The sequence below is a fragment of the Saccoglossus kowalevskii genome, chromosome 15, assembly GCF_978046115.1.
Source record: "Saccoglossus kowalevskii chromosome 15, keSacKowa6.1, whole genome shotgun sequence".
In the NCBI taxonomy this organism is placed as follows: domain Eukaryota; kingdom Metazoa; phylum Hemichordata; class Enteropneusta; family Harrimaniidae; genus Saccoglossus; species Saccoglossus kowalevskii.
Window position 1 is genome coordinate 7,670,210 of NC_140655.1, and position 22,397 is coordinate 7,692,606.

At 38.5% G+C, this 22,397-nt stretch overlaps 1 protein-coding gene across 1 annotated transcript in view; it reads left to right on the plus strand.

The window, feature by feature from the left end:
* LOC146733911 (uncharacterized) overlaps positions 1 to 16,065 on the plus strand; it is a 42,506-nt gene extending 26,441 nt beyond the window's left edge. Inside the window, exon 3 of the mRNA XM_085508273.1 lies at positions 13,153 to 16,065. Within this exon, the coding sequence (XP_085364399.1) occupies positions 13,382 to 15,211 (1,830 nt within the window). The 5' untranslated portion in view covers positions 13,153 to 13,381 and the 3' untranslated portion in view covers positions 15,212 to 16,065. The remainder of the gene's footprint in view (positions 1 to 13,152) is intronic.
* The last annotated feature ends 6,332 nt before the right edge of the window (positions 16,066 to 22,397 follow it).

The window sequence follows — 22,397 nt, forward strand, 5'->3', positions numbered from 1 at the left end:
TAATATATTAATATAATAATAATAATTAAAATTATTATGTGAAAATACATTATCTCCAAAATTCCATGTCATCGCTTTATCTGAAACCTGGCAAATCAATGATTCATCTTATTTTAATATCCAAAATTATACTCTTATCAAGAAATGTCGTACTGGTGCACTTGGGGGAGGGGTGGCTGCATATATCCACAATTCGGTTGATTACCGTGTATTGAACTCTAACATTATTCCCCACTCTGAAACCTTGTGGCAAGAATTACACTTGAACTCTGGTTATTTTAACATAGGCATTATATATAGGAAACCAGGAACAAATGTGGATGACTTCAGTACTGGCCTAGAAAACCACCTTATGAATATAAATGTTACTAAATCAAAGTGTATCTTAATTGGTGATTTTAATATTGATTATAATAATCAATCAGCTATAGTAAATCAGAATTACATCAATTCTATGGCCAGTATCAATTACAAACAACTAAAATCAATAAACCCACACGCTCAACAAATAGCTCATCAACAATAATTGATCACATATATTCAAACTTCTATGATTATTTTGTGCACTGTGGCACTATTCTGACAGATATAACAGACCATTTCCCCATTTTTGCATTCATTGAAAATCTTGACAAAATGTACCAAAAGCAGAATGTATTCATCTTGACGAAGGGGGTCACTTTGTTACAAATATTGCTAAAAATAGACGAAAAAGTATTATACGCATTATTTACATCCAAGCTGTTTAGAACATCAGACCAGTTGACACTGTTTAATTTCAGATGAATATTTATACTCGAGACTTTTCCCGGTATAATATTGAAAATTTTCATCTGAAATTAAACAGTGTCAACTGGTTTGATGTTCTAAACAGCTTGGATGTAAATAATGCGTATAATACTTTTTCGTCTATTTTTAGCAATATTTGTAACAAAGTGGCCCCCTTCGTCAAGATGAAAAAAAGATCAAAACTACCCAAGAAGCCATGGATAACGAGGGGCATTACAAAATCAATCAGACATAAAAATAAACTATACGAGAAAGTGATTAAGAGTATCGTAATTACAATCCAAATCGCCTGTCTGCTTACAAAACCTACAGAAATATTTTAACAACTATTCTTAGAAAATCTAAAAAAAAATATTACTCCAATTTAATTAATCTAAATAAAAACAACCCGACTAAACTCTGGAAAACGATAAATGATTTAACAGGAAGGGCCACTGGGAATGGTGGTAGACTGCCTAAACTACTTACCATAGACAACCCGCTTTCTCAAACCATGAATATTCATGACCCAATAAAAATAACTAACTATTTTAATAGATTTTTTGCTAATATTGGGGAGGAACTTGCTATGAATATTAACACATCTGCCGATCCCTTGGACTACTTCACAACAACCAATTTGAATTCCTTCTTTCTCCAACCAGTTACCATCCATGAAATAGAATCTGATCTAAAATTATTAGACCCACGTAAATCTTGTGGCCATGACTATAATTATTCCTGTCTTCTAAGAGATGCTGCCCCTTTCATTAAAATACCTCTTTGTCACATTATAAATAAATCCTTTATGTCTGGTGTGTTCCCTAACCAACTAAAAATAGCCAAAATTACTCCTATTTTTAAAAAAGGTTCACCCTATTTGCCTGGTACATGTAATTACAGACCCATCTCAATCTTACCTGTTATCAGTAAAATTATTGAAAAAACTCTGCACAAACAATTATCTTCCTTTATTAACAAATTTAATATTATCAATAAGCACCAATATGGATTTCACAGAAAATACAGTACCAAGCTTGTGTTAATAGATCTTTTCAATGAATTAATTAATAAAATTGATGATGGTATGACCCCAACACGTAGGCGCCAGTTATATAGCATCAACGTCCACGTGTGGGAATAACAGTGATATGCCACTGATTCAATCCACTTTTAAAATGCATAAACAACCCGTTTTATACCACACCTCGGCCAGATTCCAATTTCTAAACAACTTGGACATAAACCAGGGCAAACACTTTAATGTGATAGGTCCGGGATGGATCAAGGCAGTTCCACAGTGACTCATACAAATTCACTCACCATCAACAACAATAATTGCACAATTCTACACGTGTTGCAAGTATCAACAATAAACATGGCAATTCTGTATTCTCCACTCAAAAAAACATTTCACAATAGCATAGAAATACAGTTAGTCATAAACACAATTAAAATACATCAAATGATAACCACTTTCAGCCCAACCCACTTTTATAGAGCTCTGAAAACAACAATCACTATCGATTCAGTCCCTCGTCACGTGTTACGTGTGTACTCACGGCAAAGTGCTCAACGCGCACGTAGTTCCCAGCACCAGGCTAGTCAACGACAAATCGGGGAATTCCAAGTTACCATCAAGTCCCGTCGATTACTCAGCATACCATCGATGGAGGGGCCCCTTAGCGAGTCTTCTGTCGGATCCAGGTCGGCCTCCTTCCTCAATTTCCGCCACTTCACTTGATTTTAGCCACAGCTATGAAAACGCCACTACCACTTTCAAAATGTCGTTCGCGCGAAGAGACAGTTTCTTGACAACCTCGTTCACAGGTCACACTTTCTAGCCTCTCTCCTTCACGTTCCACACGCCATAAACAGCCCACATTTTAGTCGGTCTTTCAAATACATTACATTCATGACATTCGAACAGAATTCAAATCATCAAAGTAAAATAAAGATACATAATCAACTAAGTTCAAACAAAGACTTCTCGTCTCAGTGGAGGAAATAATTAACAAAACACAACCCCTATACTTAACACACACAGTGCGATTGTAATGCTAAACACAGTTATCGGCTGACTAACTGATGAATAACCATTCGAAACAAAACATATACGATCGCCACCAGACGTTGTGTGGCCATAGGTAATTATAATCCCATGAAAACACAAACTCTACACTACAAAATCCTTCATCGCAAAATCAATGCAATGACCAAGGCGGAAATGAAAGCATTACCGTAAAACGCACAATGCCGTTTCAGTAACCCAAACACTAGAACACTCTTTTAACATATTTACAGTAATTTTATATTATTTAAATTAGTAAACAATAACATGGACCATGTTCGGATTATACTCTCCCCCCACAAATATGAGCATCCCCGCTCACTGCAGTCGCGAATTCTTGTCTTCGTGATCCTGTGTCTTGCCTAGTGGTCCTCTTCGGCTCACCAGGATTTGGTGCCATTGGCCCCCAAATCTCCATCGAGTGCTCTTGAATCTTAGCCCCTCGATACCCTCATCTCCGTCGGGCACCTTTGAATCTTGGTCTCCCAAATACCTCGTCGCTCCATTGAGTGCCCTTGAATCTTGGCCCCTCAATCACCCTGTGTCTTCAGATCACTCCTCTTCTACCAGCTAAATTACACACTTGAATCTACTATTTAATACTAACATGAATGCAACATATGTATAAAGTATAAAGATAATTCGTAAAAGTAACAAAGTGTACTTGCACACTAAATAAAGCCTTATTAACATATTACACAATGTCATAACCCACATCTCTAGGGCCTAATTCCTTCCCTTCAAACCATCCTTTAGTCAAGGAAATCAGATCATTCAACATCTCTCCTGCAAATCTTTTTTGCTGTGACCATCCATAGCGCTCAGGTGCTTTTCGTGGTCGGCTTGATCTCCTCACAGCTTGTACTTCATCTCCAGTAATCGCAGTCTCTGTTACAGTTACTATTTCAGCCTCAGGAATTGTCACATCCTCATGGCAGGGAATTCTCTCTGGCATAGTCTTGGACATGGTATCTCTAGAATTATCATCGGATGCCATTGTCTGCTCTTGCCCGATGATGACATCACATTTTCACCACCTGAAGAACATGGCGCAGGATTTTCAATACCTCTAGACATGTCATTGGGGCTACTAACGTTATTCATTTCTTCCCTCTGTATCAAATCATCACTCACTGTAACAGGCACAGCTATCCTCTCTGACTCTACATCTTCCATATGCTCTGGTGTCTTAGTTTGCCACCAGTAAACAAGTTCCTCTTCACTAGAGGTGTCACTACTTGAACTTGTACTGACTGGTCTCTGTCTAGTTTTCATACGGTGGTTCCTGGTAGTCTTTGTGTACGTCTTCCTCATGGGACGCTCAGGGTATAGTATCGATAACGCATTGCATGGTAAAAGTAAGTTACGATGCAGCGTTCGGGTAGCTCCCTCTCCTCTCTCTGGCTTGACCTTGTACACAGGTAAATCAGGATTAACTCTCTCCATCACTAAATATGCCTCTTTCTCCCACTTATCTGCTATCTTATGTTTACCCCGTAGGCCAACATTTCTCACAAGCACTCTATCTCCCTCCACTCTTTAGCTTTCCTGTCATACCTCTTCTTATTGGCATCTTCATGCTTAGCAGCTTCCTTGGTAGCCACGTCATATGCCTCCTTCAGCCGAGCTTGCCACTTACTCACATAGTCATCAGATCCCTCATCCTCACTCCCTCTGGGTTCTAGTCCAAGATATACATCTACGGGTAGACGTGGATGGTGCCCATACATCAAATAATATGGGGAATAGCCGGTGGCATCATTCCTTGTGCAGTTATATGCATGCACCATAGAACTCACATGTTGCTTCCAATTTTCCTTCTTATTCTCCAGTGTGTCGATCATATCCATTAGTGTACGGTTAAATCGTTCACACTGAGAATTCGATTGCGGATGATACGGGGTAGTCCTAGTCTTTCTTACTCTCAACTTCTTGCATAATTCAGTAATAACACGCGACCCAAAGTTCCTGCCATGATCAGAATGAATTCGTGCCGGGAACCCGTAATGAAGTAAGAAATACTCCATCAGAGCATCAGCTGTTGTTCTTGCTGTCTGATCCTTGGTAGGTATAGCGATAGCATACCGCGTAAAGTGGTCGGTTATTATCAGGATATCCTTAACACCACCCCTGGAGGGTTCAAGTGTCAGATAATCCATACATACAAGGTCGAGTGGTTGGGTAGACGTCAGATGTCCTAGAGGTGCTCTAACTCTGCCCTCTACAGTTACCTTTCGTCTCGTACATCGTTCACAGCTTGTCACCTTCTGTTGGATGTCAGCCAGCATTTTGGGCCAATAAAACCGTGTGCGTAATAAGTCAGTTGTCCTCTCAATCCCAGGATGACCCATGTCGTCATGCAACGCTTTCATGGCCGTGCCACGATAAACAGCAGGCAATACCAGTTGGAAGTATTCATTACCATGGGGGTCAACTCGTCGTCGATGTAGAACACGTTCCGATAACACAAGTTGTCCCATTCTCGCAGGGCAAGCTGAGTCATCCTGTCCTCATTACCACGTTCTCGCGGAGTTGGTTTTCTCTCTCTGTCTAGATACCAACAGACTCTCCCTATCACAGGGTCTCCTTGTTGCGCCGTCCTCCATTCCTCTGCTACCGTAGCAGGTAGGGATGCTTGATCAGCCCACCTGTTTATGTCTTCAGGAGCCTGTGCCATGGGGCTCGGTGACATTCCCAACACTTCAGCTGCAGGCAAAGCAGTCACCAGCTGACTATGGCTGATAGCACTGACAGTCTGCGGATTCATCTTTTCCCTCTCACTGGGTGGCAACCAATCCAACCAGTGGGGTTGTCCTTCATCGTCCGTGGAATATCCTTGACTTGGTCTTCGTGATAATCCATCAGCGTCGCCATTAAATCTCTCCGGTCTGTACTGAAGCTCAAAATCAAACAGTGCCAGGGCTGACAACCACCTGTGCCCCGTTGCATCTAGCTTTGCTGTGGTCAGGACATACGTCAGGGGATTATTGTCAGTCACCACAGTAAACTTCCGACCATATAAGTAATCCTTAAATTTGTCCACAACAGCCCACTTCAACGCCAGAAATTCCAGCTTGTGTGCTGGGTAATTGCTCTCACTTTTCGATATTCTGCGGCTGGCATAAGCTATCACCCTGTTTGCTGTACCATCATGCTGGTAAAGTGCCGCACCCAATCCCAATAGGCTAGCATCTGTGTGTAGTTCAAAGCTTTTGTTGTAATCTGGATAAGCCAAGATAGGTGGGTTGGTTAACCGATCAATCAGTGTATCGAAGGCTGTCTGGCACTCATCATTCCAGATAAAGGGGGGTTTCTCACATTCTCTCACACGTCTCATTTTTCCAGTTCTGTTTACTCGCTTATACAATCCATGAGTTAATTCATTCAACGGCTTAGCTATTTTGGCCTACCCTTGAACATATCGACGGTAGTAACCAGTCACTCCCAATAGAGTCTTGACCTCCTGAGCATTCTTCGGTATTGGCCATGTTCTAAGCGCCTCTGTCTTTGCGGGATCAGTCTGCACACCTGCTGCAGATACCACGTGGCCTAGGAATTTAACTTCATCTCGGAAGAACTTACATTTTCGGGCCTTAAGTTTCAGTCCTCCCCTCACAAGTCGTCTAAATACTTCACGCAACCGACTCACGCAACCATTATACAACATATCACCAAGGAATCTCTCCATAATACGTTGAAAACTAGCCGGACTTGTTGCTAACCCCATGGGCAGCTTTAAACACTCGTAATGACCCACCGGGCTTATAAAGGCAGTCTTTTCCACATCATTTGGGTCCATTAAGATTTGCCAATATCCCTGAGTCAAGTCACAAACCGAAAAAACTGTAGCACCCTTCAAAGCATCAAACGTTTCCTCTATCCTTGGTAGAGTGTATGCATCTTTTATGATCTTGGCATTCAGACGCCTGTAGTCAATGCATAGGCGGGTACTCCCATCTTTCTTTCCAACCATCACAATAGGAGCTGCATATGGGCTGTGCGAGTCTTGAATTACCCCACTGTCCAGCATACCCCTCAATATACGCTTGAGTTCATCATATTGAGCAGGTGGCCACCATCTATTTCAAATGTAGCTTCACCATCAGACACTCCATCCTCTGGCTGGCTCTGCATAATCGCTGACTGCTGACCAGGGCTACCAATCCAACTTACTGCTCTGGCTTCTCCAATAACCTGACCCGGCCTTACAATTATGTTTTTATCTGTAGTATTACTTATGCGAACCGGTACCTGAGACTTCTTTCTAAGACATTTAAGAACTCCAGTTGTTGCACTAGTAGCAATGATACTGGGAGTGTTTCTACTTGGCTCTACAGCAACAATGTATTCATCATGTGCCGTGCCTCCTCGTACACTTCCTAAAACCACTCTGTCACTGTTCGGTCTGATGATTAATGGTTTCGGCACAGCAGCCTTCACATCACCCAGATACCCATCTTCTCCTATAAAACGCTCACGGGCTGCCAATATGCTGCATGTCTTCCATCCAACTTCCGACATTCTCATAGATCGCACAGTCTTCTCTCTGTAAGACAGTGTACTATTATTCATAAAACAATTCAAAAGATTGGTGCCCGCAGTAACTGGTACATTTCTATTGTATTAATTATTGACGGCTACCAACACCAACGTCTCATGCTCCTCAAGGGAATCAAACAAAGCACGAGGAAACGCCATAGTCACTTCAACATATCCCAAATAGGGCAAAGTCTCTCCTCCGGCTCCAGTGACCCGGCAAGACTCATCTAGTAACATCAAAGAAATCGAAGACAACTTTTTCTTATAGTAGTCGTAAGATATAGTGGTAACCTGGGATCCAGTATCAATTAAGCAGGGTACCAAGTCACCATTAACATACACCGACTCCTCTGGGGCTCTGCCCACCAGTCTCTTCCAAACGTCTTCTTTCATCATAAAAGGTTTCCTTCCCTGCTTTGCTGCAACCACTTGTTTCACCTTATGTTTTCTGTGCCATGTCTTTGATCCTTGATTCACTGAAGGGGGTGGTCCCTGTTGTTCCTGTCCCAGTGTTGCCTTTCTTTTTGGATGAGGGCAATCAGGGGAAATGTGGTCTTTCTTTCCACAATTATAACAGGTTACTGGTCCCTTCCTTCTGACTCCGCCCCTAGAGCGACATTGTCTACGTAGGTGTCCCAACAATCCACACTCATAACAGGGCCCAACCCTTGCTGGTGCAATCACGTTCGTGGCTGGCCCTGCCGAATACACTGGAGTAGGCTGAACCAATGGGTTTGCTACACTCAATGGCGGTGCCATAACAGGTGGTGCCTCCCTCCGACCTACCATTTCCTCTTCCAATTGAGACTGTTTAACCATCATTTTATCTATCTGCTCTTTTATGAGGGAAACAGCAAGTGTAGTAGCCTGAAGATGTTTCATTATGTTATCAGATCTATGATCACCTGCAGTCTGTTGGTGACTGTTAGAAGGCTCCTCCTCATCACCTGCCACTGTCTGATGTGCTCCAGCAAGAGGTGGTTTACTTCTGGTCTTTCCTCCACCCCATTAAAAATTCTCCTGTTCAGCTCTCCTAGCTTCACTCCACAACTGCCTAAATGTTGATATGCCATCATATTTATGCCTTAGGGCCTGCTTGATGTCTTTGTCTCTCATATGAAACCAAAAAGCAGTGCATAACGTTCTATCAACATCTTCAGCTTGTATGCCCCCTCTCTCTTTCACATTATTCAAAGCCAGTTGTAACCGCAGCCCATAAGACTTCATATCCTCCATCTCAAGTTGAGCACACTCTCTGTGGAATCTTTCCATTAACATAGGACCCGATTCAACCTCACCATACGAAACCTCCAATTCCTCAAATATTTCCTCAAGGGTGGCATCTTCCCCCAAGTTCATAACAAAATCACCTGCATCTCCTTTTAACGACCTCTTAACTGCTGCAGTCAACGTGCTGAGTGATAGATGCTTGTCCTTTTGTAAACATCTAATATGGTATTTCCAACTACGAAAGGAAACCTCCCCTTTCTTATCAGAACTACCTGAAAAAGTAGGTACAGGGGGCTTAGCATACGTTCCACTATTTGCAGCAGCAGCAGGTAGAACTGTATTCTCATCAACAACAACACCCCTTGCTCCCAGGTGGCCAACACTTGTCCCCTGTCCAGAGCAATCATATTCAGCTCTAATATCATCCTGGCGTCTTCTCTCAATCCTACACCTCTCTCTTTCCTGCTCTAACAATTCTTGAAATCGCTGTTCAGCTTCCTGTTTCTGTTTCTCTTTCTCCTCAGCTATCAAAGTCAACTCTACCTGTTTCATAAGTTCCTGATCTCTCTCTGCCTGTTCCTCTTCATCCAACCTACGATTTGCTTCAGCCAACATTCTCTTTTTCTCTTCCTTCTCTCTACTCAGTTGCACTGTATTCCACATGCCTGGTGGAATGGGATTGGCTGGCGTATCATAAATATTCCCTTCAGTACTTCTCTCCTCATCTATCATTTCCTGTTCCCTGGCAGCCATCACGGAACAACTAAACAAACAATCCTCCTATCACAAAGACTTAATAGAAAAAAATAATGACAGAAAAGTTTAAACAACAGTATCCTATATCAATATATATCAACAACAAAGCTCAGTGCCTATTACTAGCGGTCATACAATTTGTCAACACTAGAGGGCGCACTATACACATCTGTCACTAATTAACACATCACCACAAAGCACCACCAATAAAAACAGTACATCACTCGCTGCATGCACAAAATATCAGTTGCAATACTAATCACTACTAACGAAATCGTACTAAAATTTCTAAGTATTTGGAGTAAAAATTAGAAAATTGGGCATAGCTCACGCACTAGGCCTACCATGTTAAATACATATCAACACAGCAATAATCAATGTAAACAACAACAACAATCCAATATGGCTGCCCCCAGGTATGTACACACTGAATGCAGGACACTTGAATTTCCGTAAGCAACTCTGCATGAATCTACTGCTAAAAACAATTTTTTTAAATCCACCACAAGTCCCACGTTGGGCGCCAGTTATATGACCCCAACACGTAGGCGCCAGTTATATAGCATCAACGTCCATGTGTGGGAATAACAGTGATATGCCACTGATTCAATCCACTTTTAAAATGCATAAACAACCCGTTTTATACCACACCTCGGCCAGATTCCAATTTCTAAACAACTTGAACATAAACCAGGGCAAACACTTTAATGTGATAGGTCCGGGATGGATCAAGGCAGTTCCACAGTGACTCATACAAATTCACTCACCATCAACAACAATAATTGCACAATTCTACACGTGTTGCAAGTATCAACAATAAACATGGCAATTCTGTATTCTCCACTCAAAAAAACATTTCACAATAGCATAGAAATACAGGTAGTCATAAACACAATTAAAATACATCAAATGATAACCACTTTCAGCCCAACCCACTTTTATAGAGCTCTGAAAACAACAATTACTATCGATTCAGTCCCTCGTCACATGTTACGTGTGTACTCACGGCAAAGTGCTCAACGCGCACGTAGTTCCCAGCACCAGGCTAGTCAACGACAAATCGGGGAATTCCAAGTTACCATCAAGTCCCGTCGATTACTCAGCATACCATCGATGGAGGGGCCCCTTAGCGAGTCTTCTGTCGGATCCAGGTCGGCCTCCTTCCTCAATTTCTGCCACTTCACTTGATTTTAGCCACAGCTATGAAAACGCCACTACCTCGTTTACAGGTCACACATTCTAGCCTCTCTCCTTCACGTTCCACACGCCATAAACAGCCCACATTTTAGTCGGTCTTTCAAATACATTACATTCATGACATTCGAACAGAATTCAAATCATCAAAGTAAAATAAAGATACATAATCAACTAAGTTCAAACAAAGACTTCTCGTCTCAGTGGAGGAAATAATTAACAAAACACAACCCCTATACTTAACACACACAGTGCGATTGTAATGCTAAACACAGTTATCGGCTGACTAACTGATGAATAACCATTCGAAACAAAACATATACGATCGCCACCAGACGTTGTGTCGCCATAGGTAATTATAATCCCATGAAAACACAAACTCTACACTACAAAATCCTTCATCGCAAAATCAATGCAACGACCAAGGCGGAAATGAAAGCATTACCGTAAAACGCACAATGCCGTTTCAGTAACCCAAACACTAGAACACTCTTTTAACATATTTACAGTAATTTTATATTATTTAAATTAGTAAACAATAACATGGACCATGTCCGGGTAATAATGGTAATATCGTGATGGGGGTATTCCTGGATTTTACTAAGGCCTTCGACACGATAAATCACAACATTCTTCTTTCCAAATTAAGTTCCTATGGTATTCGTGGAAAACCTTTAAACTGGCTTGAAAACTATCTATTGAATCGAAAACAATTTGTTCAAGCTGATGGTCATACCTCCTCCACTCTCCCAATTAATTATGGTGTGCCACAAGGTTCCATCCTTGGACCGTTACTTTTTCTAATTTATATAAACGATATTCCTGCATCATCAACTTACTTCCAAATTAAATTATTTGCTGATGACTCAAATCTTTTTCATTCATTTTCCAGTAACAGTATACCCGGCGCTGAAGTTGATTTATATTTAGATATGGTGAACACATGGTGCAACACTAATAAACTTACAATTAATACCAACAAAACTAATTACACGCTGTTTTCCACCTCTAAGAAACAGCTGGTAAACAAACAAAACATACATTTAAACAATGCAGTTCTCCAGGAAGTCGATACTACTACTTATCTTGGTGTGGTGATAGATAAACATCTTACATGGAAGCCGCATATTAATAGAGTTTTAGCAAAGATAACTCCTTTAATTGGTTTAATTGCTAATCTCAGACATACACTTCCCAAATACGTTCTTATCCTTCTGTATAATTCTCTAATTCTTCCTCATATCTCCTATGGTTTAGAAGTGTGGGGTAGTACGTATCGCACATTTCTAGACCCTATATATAAACAACAAAAAAAGCTTGTTCGTATCATACTATTTAAAGACTACTGTGCATATAGTAAACCTCTTTTTCAGTCACTACGCCTTCTCAATATATATGACCAATTTAAGTATCAGCTATGTACATTTATACATGACCTACAATTTCACAGATTGCCACGTGACCTTAATTACTATTTCACTTTCCATACTCACCATTATCACACTAGGTCAAGGGATAATTCAAACTTTCTTCTACCAATGAAAAAGACAAATTTGGGTCAGTTTTCAGTCGATTACCAGGGAACTAAAATTTGGCACAGCTTACCCCCAGATATCAAATTGATTCTTATTCGAGCAAATTTTAAAAAAGAAGTGAAAGACTATTTAATCCACTGTAATCATCCATAGTTATATTCCAATATGTATAAATAGAGGCATACAAACATGTATCTGTGTGTAAGCAAACCATTGTAAATAAGTTTTTTCTGTCTACTTGATTGCCCTTTTTAATAAATAGCTATTTAAAAATATATTTTGATGGGAAACAGACTAGACTAGCTCTGCATGAGCTAATTTCTGTTTTCCAGCCATAGATTAATATTATTATTATTTATTAATATTTATTAGTTATTATTTATTGCTGTGTTGTTATTCTTTTATGTAATCTATGGCAAATAAACATTATTAGTATTCTAGCCAGATAGGTTGCTTTGATATCACAGCACACTTTTACTTTGATACATTACATCTCCACTGTATCTATATGTACGTATTTTTCTCAGCTTTGTAGAGACACACAGACAATTAGCATTCCAGGTAGACACACTGCTCTGATATGACATCATACTGTTACTTTGATACATTACATCTGCTTTGCTTTGATACACTCCACTTGCATTGTATCTACATGTAGGTAATATTCTAGGCCTGCCCTAATATTCTAGATTGGCTGGTCTGATGTTACATCATACTTTCACGTTGATAAGATAAACTTACAGTGTATTTACATGTAGATATTCTGTAGAGATGCATAGTACAGCAGCTACTAGCCTTCTAGCTAGGCATGCCTATTATGCTGGAACCATTCTTGTCAGCTAGCATTGTAGAATGCAACCAAATAATTTTGCGTTTATACATTGAATCTAGGCTCTATAAAAGCACATGAAAAGTTGATACATGTACATGTATACGATAGACATATTCATCATTTTAGCCAGATTAATTGATTCCGCATATATATTGATATATTGTATTGTGTTCTTCAACTTTTAATTCAGTAGACAAAAGCCTTATATGTGTTTCATTATTTTGTAGGTAAAAACTGAAGTTGTTGCCAAAGTATAGATGAAGATCACTTTAAACAATAAAGCCTTGAATTGTACATTTCATTTCACACTTTGTTCACAATTCCCAGAGAAGTGAGAGAGCATCCTAAACTGCTTTCGAAATGTTTTGAAATTCACAGCCGAATACCAGTACAGGTGATGACAGTATCAACAGAAAACCTAAACATGTGCAGTACAAGAAAAAAGTGTTTCATTGCATGCAGTGTTTTACTCAGTCTAGCTATCTAAAACCGCACATGCTTACACATACAGGGTTGAAACCATTTCAATGCAAACAGTGCGAGAAGTGTTTTACTGAGTCTGGTAGTCTAAAAAAGCACATGGTTACACATACAGAGTTGAAGCCATTTCAGGGCACACAATGTGACAAATGCTTTTCTCTGTCTAGTATTCTAAAATGGCAAATGCGTAGACATAAAGGATTGAAGCCATTTAAGTGCAAACAATGCAAGAAATGCTTCACTGAGCCTGTTGGTCTAAAATCATGCATGCTTACACATACAGGGTTGAAGCCGTTTCAGTGTAAACAATGTAAGACATTTTTTTCTCTGTCTGAAGATCTGAAACGGCACATGCGTGCACATACAGGACTAAAACCTTTTCACTGCAAATTATGTGAGAAGTGTTTTAATCAGTCTAGGTATCTAAAACAGCACATGCTTACACATACAGGGTTGAAGCCATTTCAGTGCAAACAATGTGAGAAGTGTTTTACTCAGTCTTATAATCTAGAACAGCACATGCTTACACATACAGGGTTGAAGCCATTTCAGTGCAAACAATGTGAGAAGTGTTTTAATCAGTCTAGGTATCTAAAACAGCACATGCTTACACATACAGGGTTGAAGCCATTTCAGTGCAAACAATGTGAGAAGTGTTTTACTGCTTCTGGTAGTCTAAATCAGCACATGCTTACACATACAGGGTTGAAGCCATTTCAGTGCAAACAATGTGAGAAGTGTTTTACTCTGTCTAGCTATCTAAAACAGCACATGCTTACACATACAGGGTTGAAGCCATTTCAGTGCAAACAATGTGAGAAGTGTTTTACTCGGTCTAGCTCTCTAAAACAGCACATGCTTACACATACAGGGTTGAAGCCATTTCAGTGCAAACAATGTGACAAGTGTTTTACTCAGTCTAGCTCTCTAAAACAGCACATACTTACACATACAGGGTTGAAGCCATTTCAGTGCAAACAATGTGAGAAGTGTTTCACTCGGTATAGCTTTTTAAAACAGCACATGCTTACACATACAGGGTTGAAGCCATTTCAGTGCAAACAATGTGAAAAGTGTTTTACTCAGTCGAGCCATCTAAAACAGCACAAGCTTACACATACAGGGATGAAGCCATTTCAGTGCACACAATGTGAGAAGTGTTTTACTCAGTCTAGCAATCTAAAACAGCACATGCTTACACATACAGGGTTGAGGCCATTTCGGTGCAAGCAGTGTGAGAAGTGTTTTACTGCTTCTTCTGGTCTAAAACAGCACATGCTTACACATACAGGGTTGAGGCCATTTCAGTGCAAACAGTGTGAGAAGTGTTTTACTCAGTCTAGCAATCTAAAACAGCACATGCTTACACATACAGGGTTGAAGCCATTTCAGTGCATACATTGTGAGAAGTGTTTTACTCAGTCTAGGCATCTTAAATGGCACATGCTTACACATACAGGGCTGAAGCCGTTTCAGTGCAAGGAAAGTCACATGTGTTTTCCATATCCATGCGATCTTGTAGAACAAATGCATAGGCCAAGTGTCCAATACATAAAGAACGCTGATCAACTGGAAAATGGATTATTGGTTGTGTTAGAGTGTTTGAAAAATGGACAGGAGGATAGGACAAGTGGGATTAATACAGTGAGTCAGGGAAGAGAGACATTCAGAGTGTGTTATTTTTCTAGAAATGAGAAGGCATTAAAAAGAATTCAGATTAAGTTGAGTTATAAAATTGATAAGCTGGACCAAAAAATTGTAAAATGTGAGTGCACAGAAAGCTTCAGACATGTAGTATTTTTCTAACTAGTTTTCATGCATGCAAAAATGTGATGACATTTAAATCATATTTTGATATGAAATAGGTAAAACCAATGACATTTTTTATTGAATGAAGATGTTTATACGATTATAAATATGTACATGTATTACTTTGAATATGGTGCTTACCTATCTAGTGTGTATTGCCATTCACCTCTGGTCCTCAGCTAGTGATATATTGCTACAGTATGATTATTATTAGTCATGTATCATTGAAAACAGGTTTCATTTTATTTTGTAAAGTTATAGTTACTGTACTATGTATACCAGTATATTACTACATACATCGCAATTTAGATAAATTATGCAAAATTGTCAGCAATGAACAGGGAGTGTGAGTAAATTAATATTTTGCAAAATATACATATATTGTAAATATAATATCTCTCAGTTTATAAGTTGTCATTGTTACCCAGTACGTAAGTTTATTGCTAGAGACATTTAGTATTATGTCATTGAATTATTATTACTAACATTAAAGATTATTATAATAATACTTCATTAGGCCAAAAATAAAAAAACTAATGTTGCCCTCAAGTCGAAAAATTGGGTCGGTCGGATTTTTTTTTAAACTTAATTTAATTTAATAGTTGATCCAGCTTTTACTGTCATGCATACAACAAACGTGTTCGCAATGTTCGCTACCAATGTACACATGTACGTACACACGATGACAAACCCGGAAGTGAGAATACTGACAGCGCTAAAACAATGTGCAAAAGCTGTCATTTTGTTTGTGATGTAAGCGGATGAGAGTTTTAATATAAAATGTTACGTTTTGTAAATTCAATAAAATTTTGTGCACTTCATGTATTAAAAATTATAGTTACTACAACAAACGTATTGTTTTTGATTCAAAATAATGTTTTTATTTAATTAAGAAAATACTTGGTGTGGCGATATTTTTAATATTGTGCACCAACTACCAGTCGAATTACAAATGTTAAAATGGCCTGAAATGCAAAAGACGTGTTTGCGTTTCAGACTTCATAGTATTCGGAACATCACAGAGAAATACAGATCAACCTGAGGTTCAAAGTCGCCACTTATCCCCCACCCCCCGGGCCCATGGGATAAAACAATGGCCCGGGATCGTTAATTTTTAGAGGAAACACTTTTTTACTGCTTAAAATTGTGAGTTTTTAATATTTGGGCCTATTAAAAAATAAAAAAACGCGACCCGATATTTTATATTTTTTCTTTTTTTTTGGCCTTATATGGCTGACAATTATTTGTGTGATATGTTAGCTATTTTTTTAATTACTATACTAACTAATAATAAATATTTCAGTAAATATCTTTTTAATTCATGTGCATTTATTACTTTAAATAGGATTATACTCATCTGGTATGGATAAGTATGGACGCATTCCCATCAGTTTGAAAACTGGTGGTATCGAGTAATCCGACGAGCGCTTCTCGAAAGTACGCCCTCTTACGCCGCCGCATTACTGGGGGCATACATGTATACCACTCGCAGTCATGGCGTCTCATAACAAATTACGTAAAAATAATAATATTATTTATTAATTACATGTGAATTCGTACTATTGTCATCACTACAAACATTTAATACGTATTTCCAACGATTATTTCCATGGATATTTGGAAAGACGATGTTAGAGACTGGTCAAAGCTGGAATTTCAGACTTTGTGTAGAAATTGTTGTAAAACATGATTTTTTTTTCGTTTGTGTGTGTCCAAATCGCTGTTAGCACGTACAGAGTTAAGCTGTTTCCAAAACCTGCGACGTAGAAGAATTAGTCTCGTTAGTAACTGGACAGTCCCCTACCAACACTGTCGGTGTACAGTAGCGTGGGTTGTTCATATGGTTCAAGAGACTTACTAGGGTTAGTGGATAGTCATTCTTTGTAGAAAATGATGGGCATTGATCGCCAAGAAGATCATTGTAACTACACTGATGAACACTCATAAAATAACATGGCAGCACAAGCCATTTCATAACTATTCAAAATATTTAGGCATTTGAATGTTAATAACCAAATTAAAAACCAAATCTCTGCACTTTGGACATCTTAGAGAAAGCTACGTATCACAAGTAGTGCAGCTGCTAGCGTCCCAAAGAAACTGGACACCGATCCATCAACATGGATTCGCAACCATTCACCCATGCTTCACATGTAATGCAGCAACAAGACATGGAAATAATGCACAAGAACTTTATGAACAGTTAACTGTCTGAAAAGGGGTGTCAAATATCCACAGTTTGTCTGAAAAGGGGTAGGCAATTTGAGTTTATTTCTGTCTGATAAGGGGTAGGGGTTTCAAACAACCAGCTACACACCCTTGTCAGTATTCTTTGCAAGTACCCCCTCATCATGTGTCTTTGGTGAATGGATTTCGCACGTAGTTTGTTTCCATTTTTTCAGTTTTTTTCTGACCCTCCCATGACCATAAAACATTGAAAATATAACACTAGTTAAAATTATGGTATGAAGATTGGATCAAAACAATATTACACTGACGAAAGTTTTCTCGATTATCAATACACATTGCCCTCTCAGTAATGGCGGCCGTGAGCGCGCCGCCTACGGCGTACGGGTAATTCATCTGCTTCTCCGATTAGTCTATAATATTCTTATTGAATTCATGCCATGTTGTGGTGATTGATATTTTTAGTCCCAGAAGAGCATGGTATACTGAACTGAATTTAAAGTCTGCTACACTATATATAGTTCCCGGTGATAGGGGAGAAAACTATTCAGGAAGGTTTCTATGTTTTCTATGCTTTCTATGCTTGGCGTGCTGGATCCTCCGCACTAATTGCAGCATAATAGAATTGGTACCTGTCTGCTTGTTGACCAAACTTTGTTGCCGAGACCTTGGTTGTCAAAACATCCACACTAGTTGGCGGAATCTACTCACTACTGGCCTTGCCAAGACTTTCATACAATATTCTAATATCAACAGAAATATTTACTTTTTCCGCAATTGTAAAAAAAAAATCATTGGGGACAACAACGTGGGCAAGGGGGCATTATGGGGAAGCGTGGATTGGGGAACCAAAATGACAATGGAGAAAGACTACGATCTATGGTTGACCATCGGAGGAACAATCTTCCAACACAAAAGGATACACAAGTATACCTGTCCCAAATCGACCACGTCCTCATCAGCGACAAATGGAAGAGGTCACTGCAGGACGTAAGAGTGAAGATAATGGCAAATGTCGGGAGTGATCATCACTTCATAGTTGACAAACTGAAGCTGAAACTGAGGAAGACCAGGAACCTACTATGCAGGAAGCAATATTTTGACTCCGACAAGTTAAATGACCCTGGGGTGAAGAAGAGGTTCACGATTACCCTTTGAAACTGATTCAGTCTGCTACAAAGTGAAAAGGAAATGTCCATCTTGGATTTCAACATGAAACATTTCGTCAAACGGTGTTGACCTGAAACACCATCAGCGGTGTAAGTTACTGATTCATTGTTTCAAGGTAGTTTCGTGTTTTGTTTCATTTTTCGCTTTCAAAGAGAAAGCAAGCGATGTTTTGGTTTTCATTCCGTCTATAATACAATTTTGAAGCGACCACGGATTGTACTCGTTAGCTTACAAACACATTCCATGTTCGAAATTTCCAGCATTAATACAATGAGGGTTTGCAAGATGTATTTTCGTAAGGTGTAATCAATTGTTTTTATTTTCGTAATACTGTAATTTCAACAAATAAAAAACGCAAATTCGTAGACAAGGTGTAAAATGTGATCAGCTATGTTATTCGTCCGTAATTTGTACAAAGATATTATTTGTTAGAAGCATTATCCAAATCAAATGTCGTAATTCGTACGCAATTTCAAATTTTGATTTTTAAACACAAATTATTATAAACATATCAAAATGTAAAATATAATTAGGAGTTTGCTTTATCTGTAAATTGTGAAAACCTATTTTTTTACTGTAAATGGAACTTTCATTTTATTTACTGTAAACACGTAATATGTCGTCTTTATTTCCTATAACTTGTACCAGCTACCCCCTCCCTTGCCCGCCCCCTCTACAATGAAGCATGTTTTGTACATTGAGATTCCCCCACTTTCTCGGGCTGAGACCACTTGTCTTGAATTATTTATGCGTTTTTAGAAAAGCATATAGTTGTTATTGTCCCACCACAAATAAAATGATGATGAAAAAAAATGCTAATTGCACATTGACTCGCCGCCGGATAACAGCCATCTTCGTAACATGGAACTATTAAACAAAGACTTGCTCATTCCAAACTCGAAGTAAAAGTAAAAATTTGTTTATGAACAGACTTTACTGGTCAGTCAATACAGACTCACTCTCCTCATATTACAGATAAATTAAATTCATTATCTTGCAAGCCTCGCATCGATGACAATGAAACGTTTTCTCATTCAACAGAGGTGGCGGCACGACATTTTGCATGACGGGTCTGCTCATCAACTTTGTGCCACCTTGAAAATTTTGAAATCTTCTTTCGAGGGGGCGACCCCCCCCCCCCCCCGTGCCGCCGCCACTGTTCAATACCACGTGCAAAATATATGCATATCCCGGGATGCCATAAGTATATAATATTTTCGCCACAAGAGGGCGTAGGTTACTTAGAACGATATGGGTAATGGAAATATCGTCCCTGATACAGGCCGACATGCGTACGCGTTGGAAAAAAAACTTGCAAGTATGTACATATAATGAGTAATATATGAAAAATTACGACAACCGAAACACGATATTCATGTTTCATACTACTTTCCAAACACAACAGTAAACAACAAAGGGGCAATGATTCTGACTGGGGATTTCAACGCTAGAACTAAAAATGAACAAGAGTTAGTTATGTATAACAAAACAGATTATACAGTATCTAGCCCTGCGTACATGGCTGTGTAGGGGTGATATTTAGATTGGGCTTCTTACGCCACCCCAAGGTCCCGATGAATAGGAGCGCCTCCACATTCACAGACCTGTACACAGAGCTATACAGTATCTGCCATCAGGTTCAAAAAGAGGACGTCATAAGACATGGCCATTAAGAATCAGTACAGTGAGCTTCAGCTTGATCTTTGTATGGCCACTGAGTTAATCATTCTGAATGGTAGATGTATAGGGGACAGTGGTGGTAAGTTTACATGCCACCAAAGTAGAGGTAGCAGTACAGTGGACTATACCATATCAAGTAACTATTTATTTGGGAAATTTAACTTATTTTATGTTCACCCACTTAACTTATCGCATTCTGACCACTGTCAGATATCATTTCACCTTCAAACTAATGCATCTACAAAGTACAGGGATGCCAAAGATGACAATTACAATACCAAACAGCAAAAATATCGGTAAACTAATTGATGCCTTTAACAGTAAAGAGTTCAGTGGAAATCAAGAATCAGTTAATAAAGCTAGTTTACTAATTTCAAAATATATCTGGAGGCAGCTGATAAAAGTATAAAAAAATGTAAGAAGAAAAATAAAGGGCTTGGTTACAAATCTGGTATAGAAAACAAAAATCCTTAGAGAAGACCTCAATAATCTGAAAAATAAAAAAAAAGTCATCAACACTCAGTCAGCATCCATACAATAAACGACTTAGCGAAATTACAGACGGCTCCTAAATAAACGTAAGAGAGATTTTAAAAATGACATTAATAATAAACTAGACACGATGAATAAATCTAATCCAAACAAATATTAGATTCTGATTAAAGAACTACAAGGTTCTGAACAAAATGTAAATAAAAATGATAGCATTCCAGATCAAAAATGGCATGACCACTTTAAAAACTAAAAAACTAAACTCAGTTATGCCTGAGGATAACAATATATATGATGATGTGGATCATAACCAATTGTCTATCAATATACCGGTACTAGACAATTTAATATCTGAACTAAAAAGACAAAATGCAATCAGCAAACTAAAAAAATGGTAAATCCCCTGGATCTGATCGGATAAGAAATGAAATGATAAAAAGTAGTAGACATACACTAATAGAACCTCTACAAAAATTGTTCAACCTTATCCTCAGTAGTGGTTTCTATCCCAGATCCTGGAATCTTGGCATTATCACACCTATTTTCTATCCCAGATCCTGGAATCTTGGCATTATCACACCTATTTTCTATCCCAGATCCTGGAATCTTGGCATTATCACACCTATTTTCAAAAAGGATGATACCACTGACCCTGGTAACTATAGAGGAATCACTCTTCTCAATACTCGAACTATTTACCACCATCCTAAAACTAAGATTAACTAGATATTTACAAGAAAATTAAATAATAATTAAAGAGCAAATAGGTTTCATGCGAGGCCATATTTTTGCCTTAAAACAACTAATTACAAAATTCACCAAAAAAGGAAAACAAGTTTACTCATGGTTTATTGACTTTCAAAAGGCCTTTGATTCTGTTTGCTACGAAGGCCTAATGCACAAGTTAAAAGAAATGGGAATCAATAATAAATTTTATAAAATAGTAAAACACATATATCAAAATTCTGTTGGCTGTGAAAACCAGAAATGCCCTGACGGACACCTTTCCTGTGCAAAGGGGCATCAGGCAAGGTGATGGTCTAAGCCCATTATTGTTCAATATAATGTATATAAAGAATTGTAATTTCTTTACGGTTATAATAAAGGTTATTATTATTATTATTATTATTATATATTAATAACATAAAAAAAGCATATACACTCGTCTGAAAATGATGCACCAACGCTTTTAAATCATAAACTCCTTTGCCTATTATACGCTGACTACCTTGCAATCCTATCGGAGACTAAATAAGGATTACAAAATGCAATTACTAATCTTGAAACCTACTGTAAAAAATGGAGAATAAACATTAATATTGCAAAATCCAAAACTGTGATATTTAACAAAAGTGGGAAAACCTTAAGTAAAATAAAATTTTATATGAATTATTAAGAATTAAAAAGAGTATCCTCATACATGAATTTTGGTATAAAACTAAATACCACTGGGAACCTAGATATAGCACAAGTAGACGTGAAAAACCGGGCTTTGAAGGCATTTTTCAAACTGAAGCAGATGGTCTACTCGGAAACTTATGTTCCCATCAAAATCTAGCTGAAAATGTTTGACACTATGATCAAACCAATACTCACATATTGTGCAGAAATTTGGACATGTGAAATAATAAAAACTAAAAACATTGTCACCAAT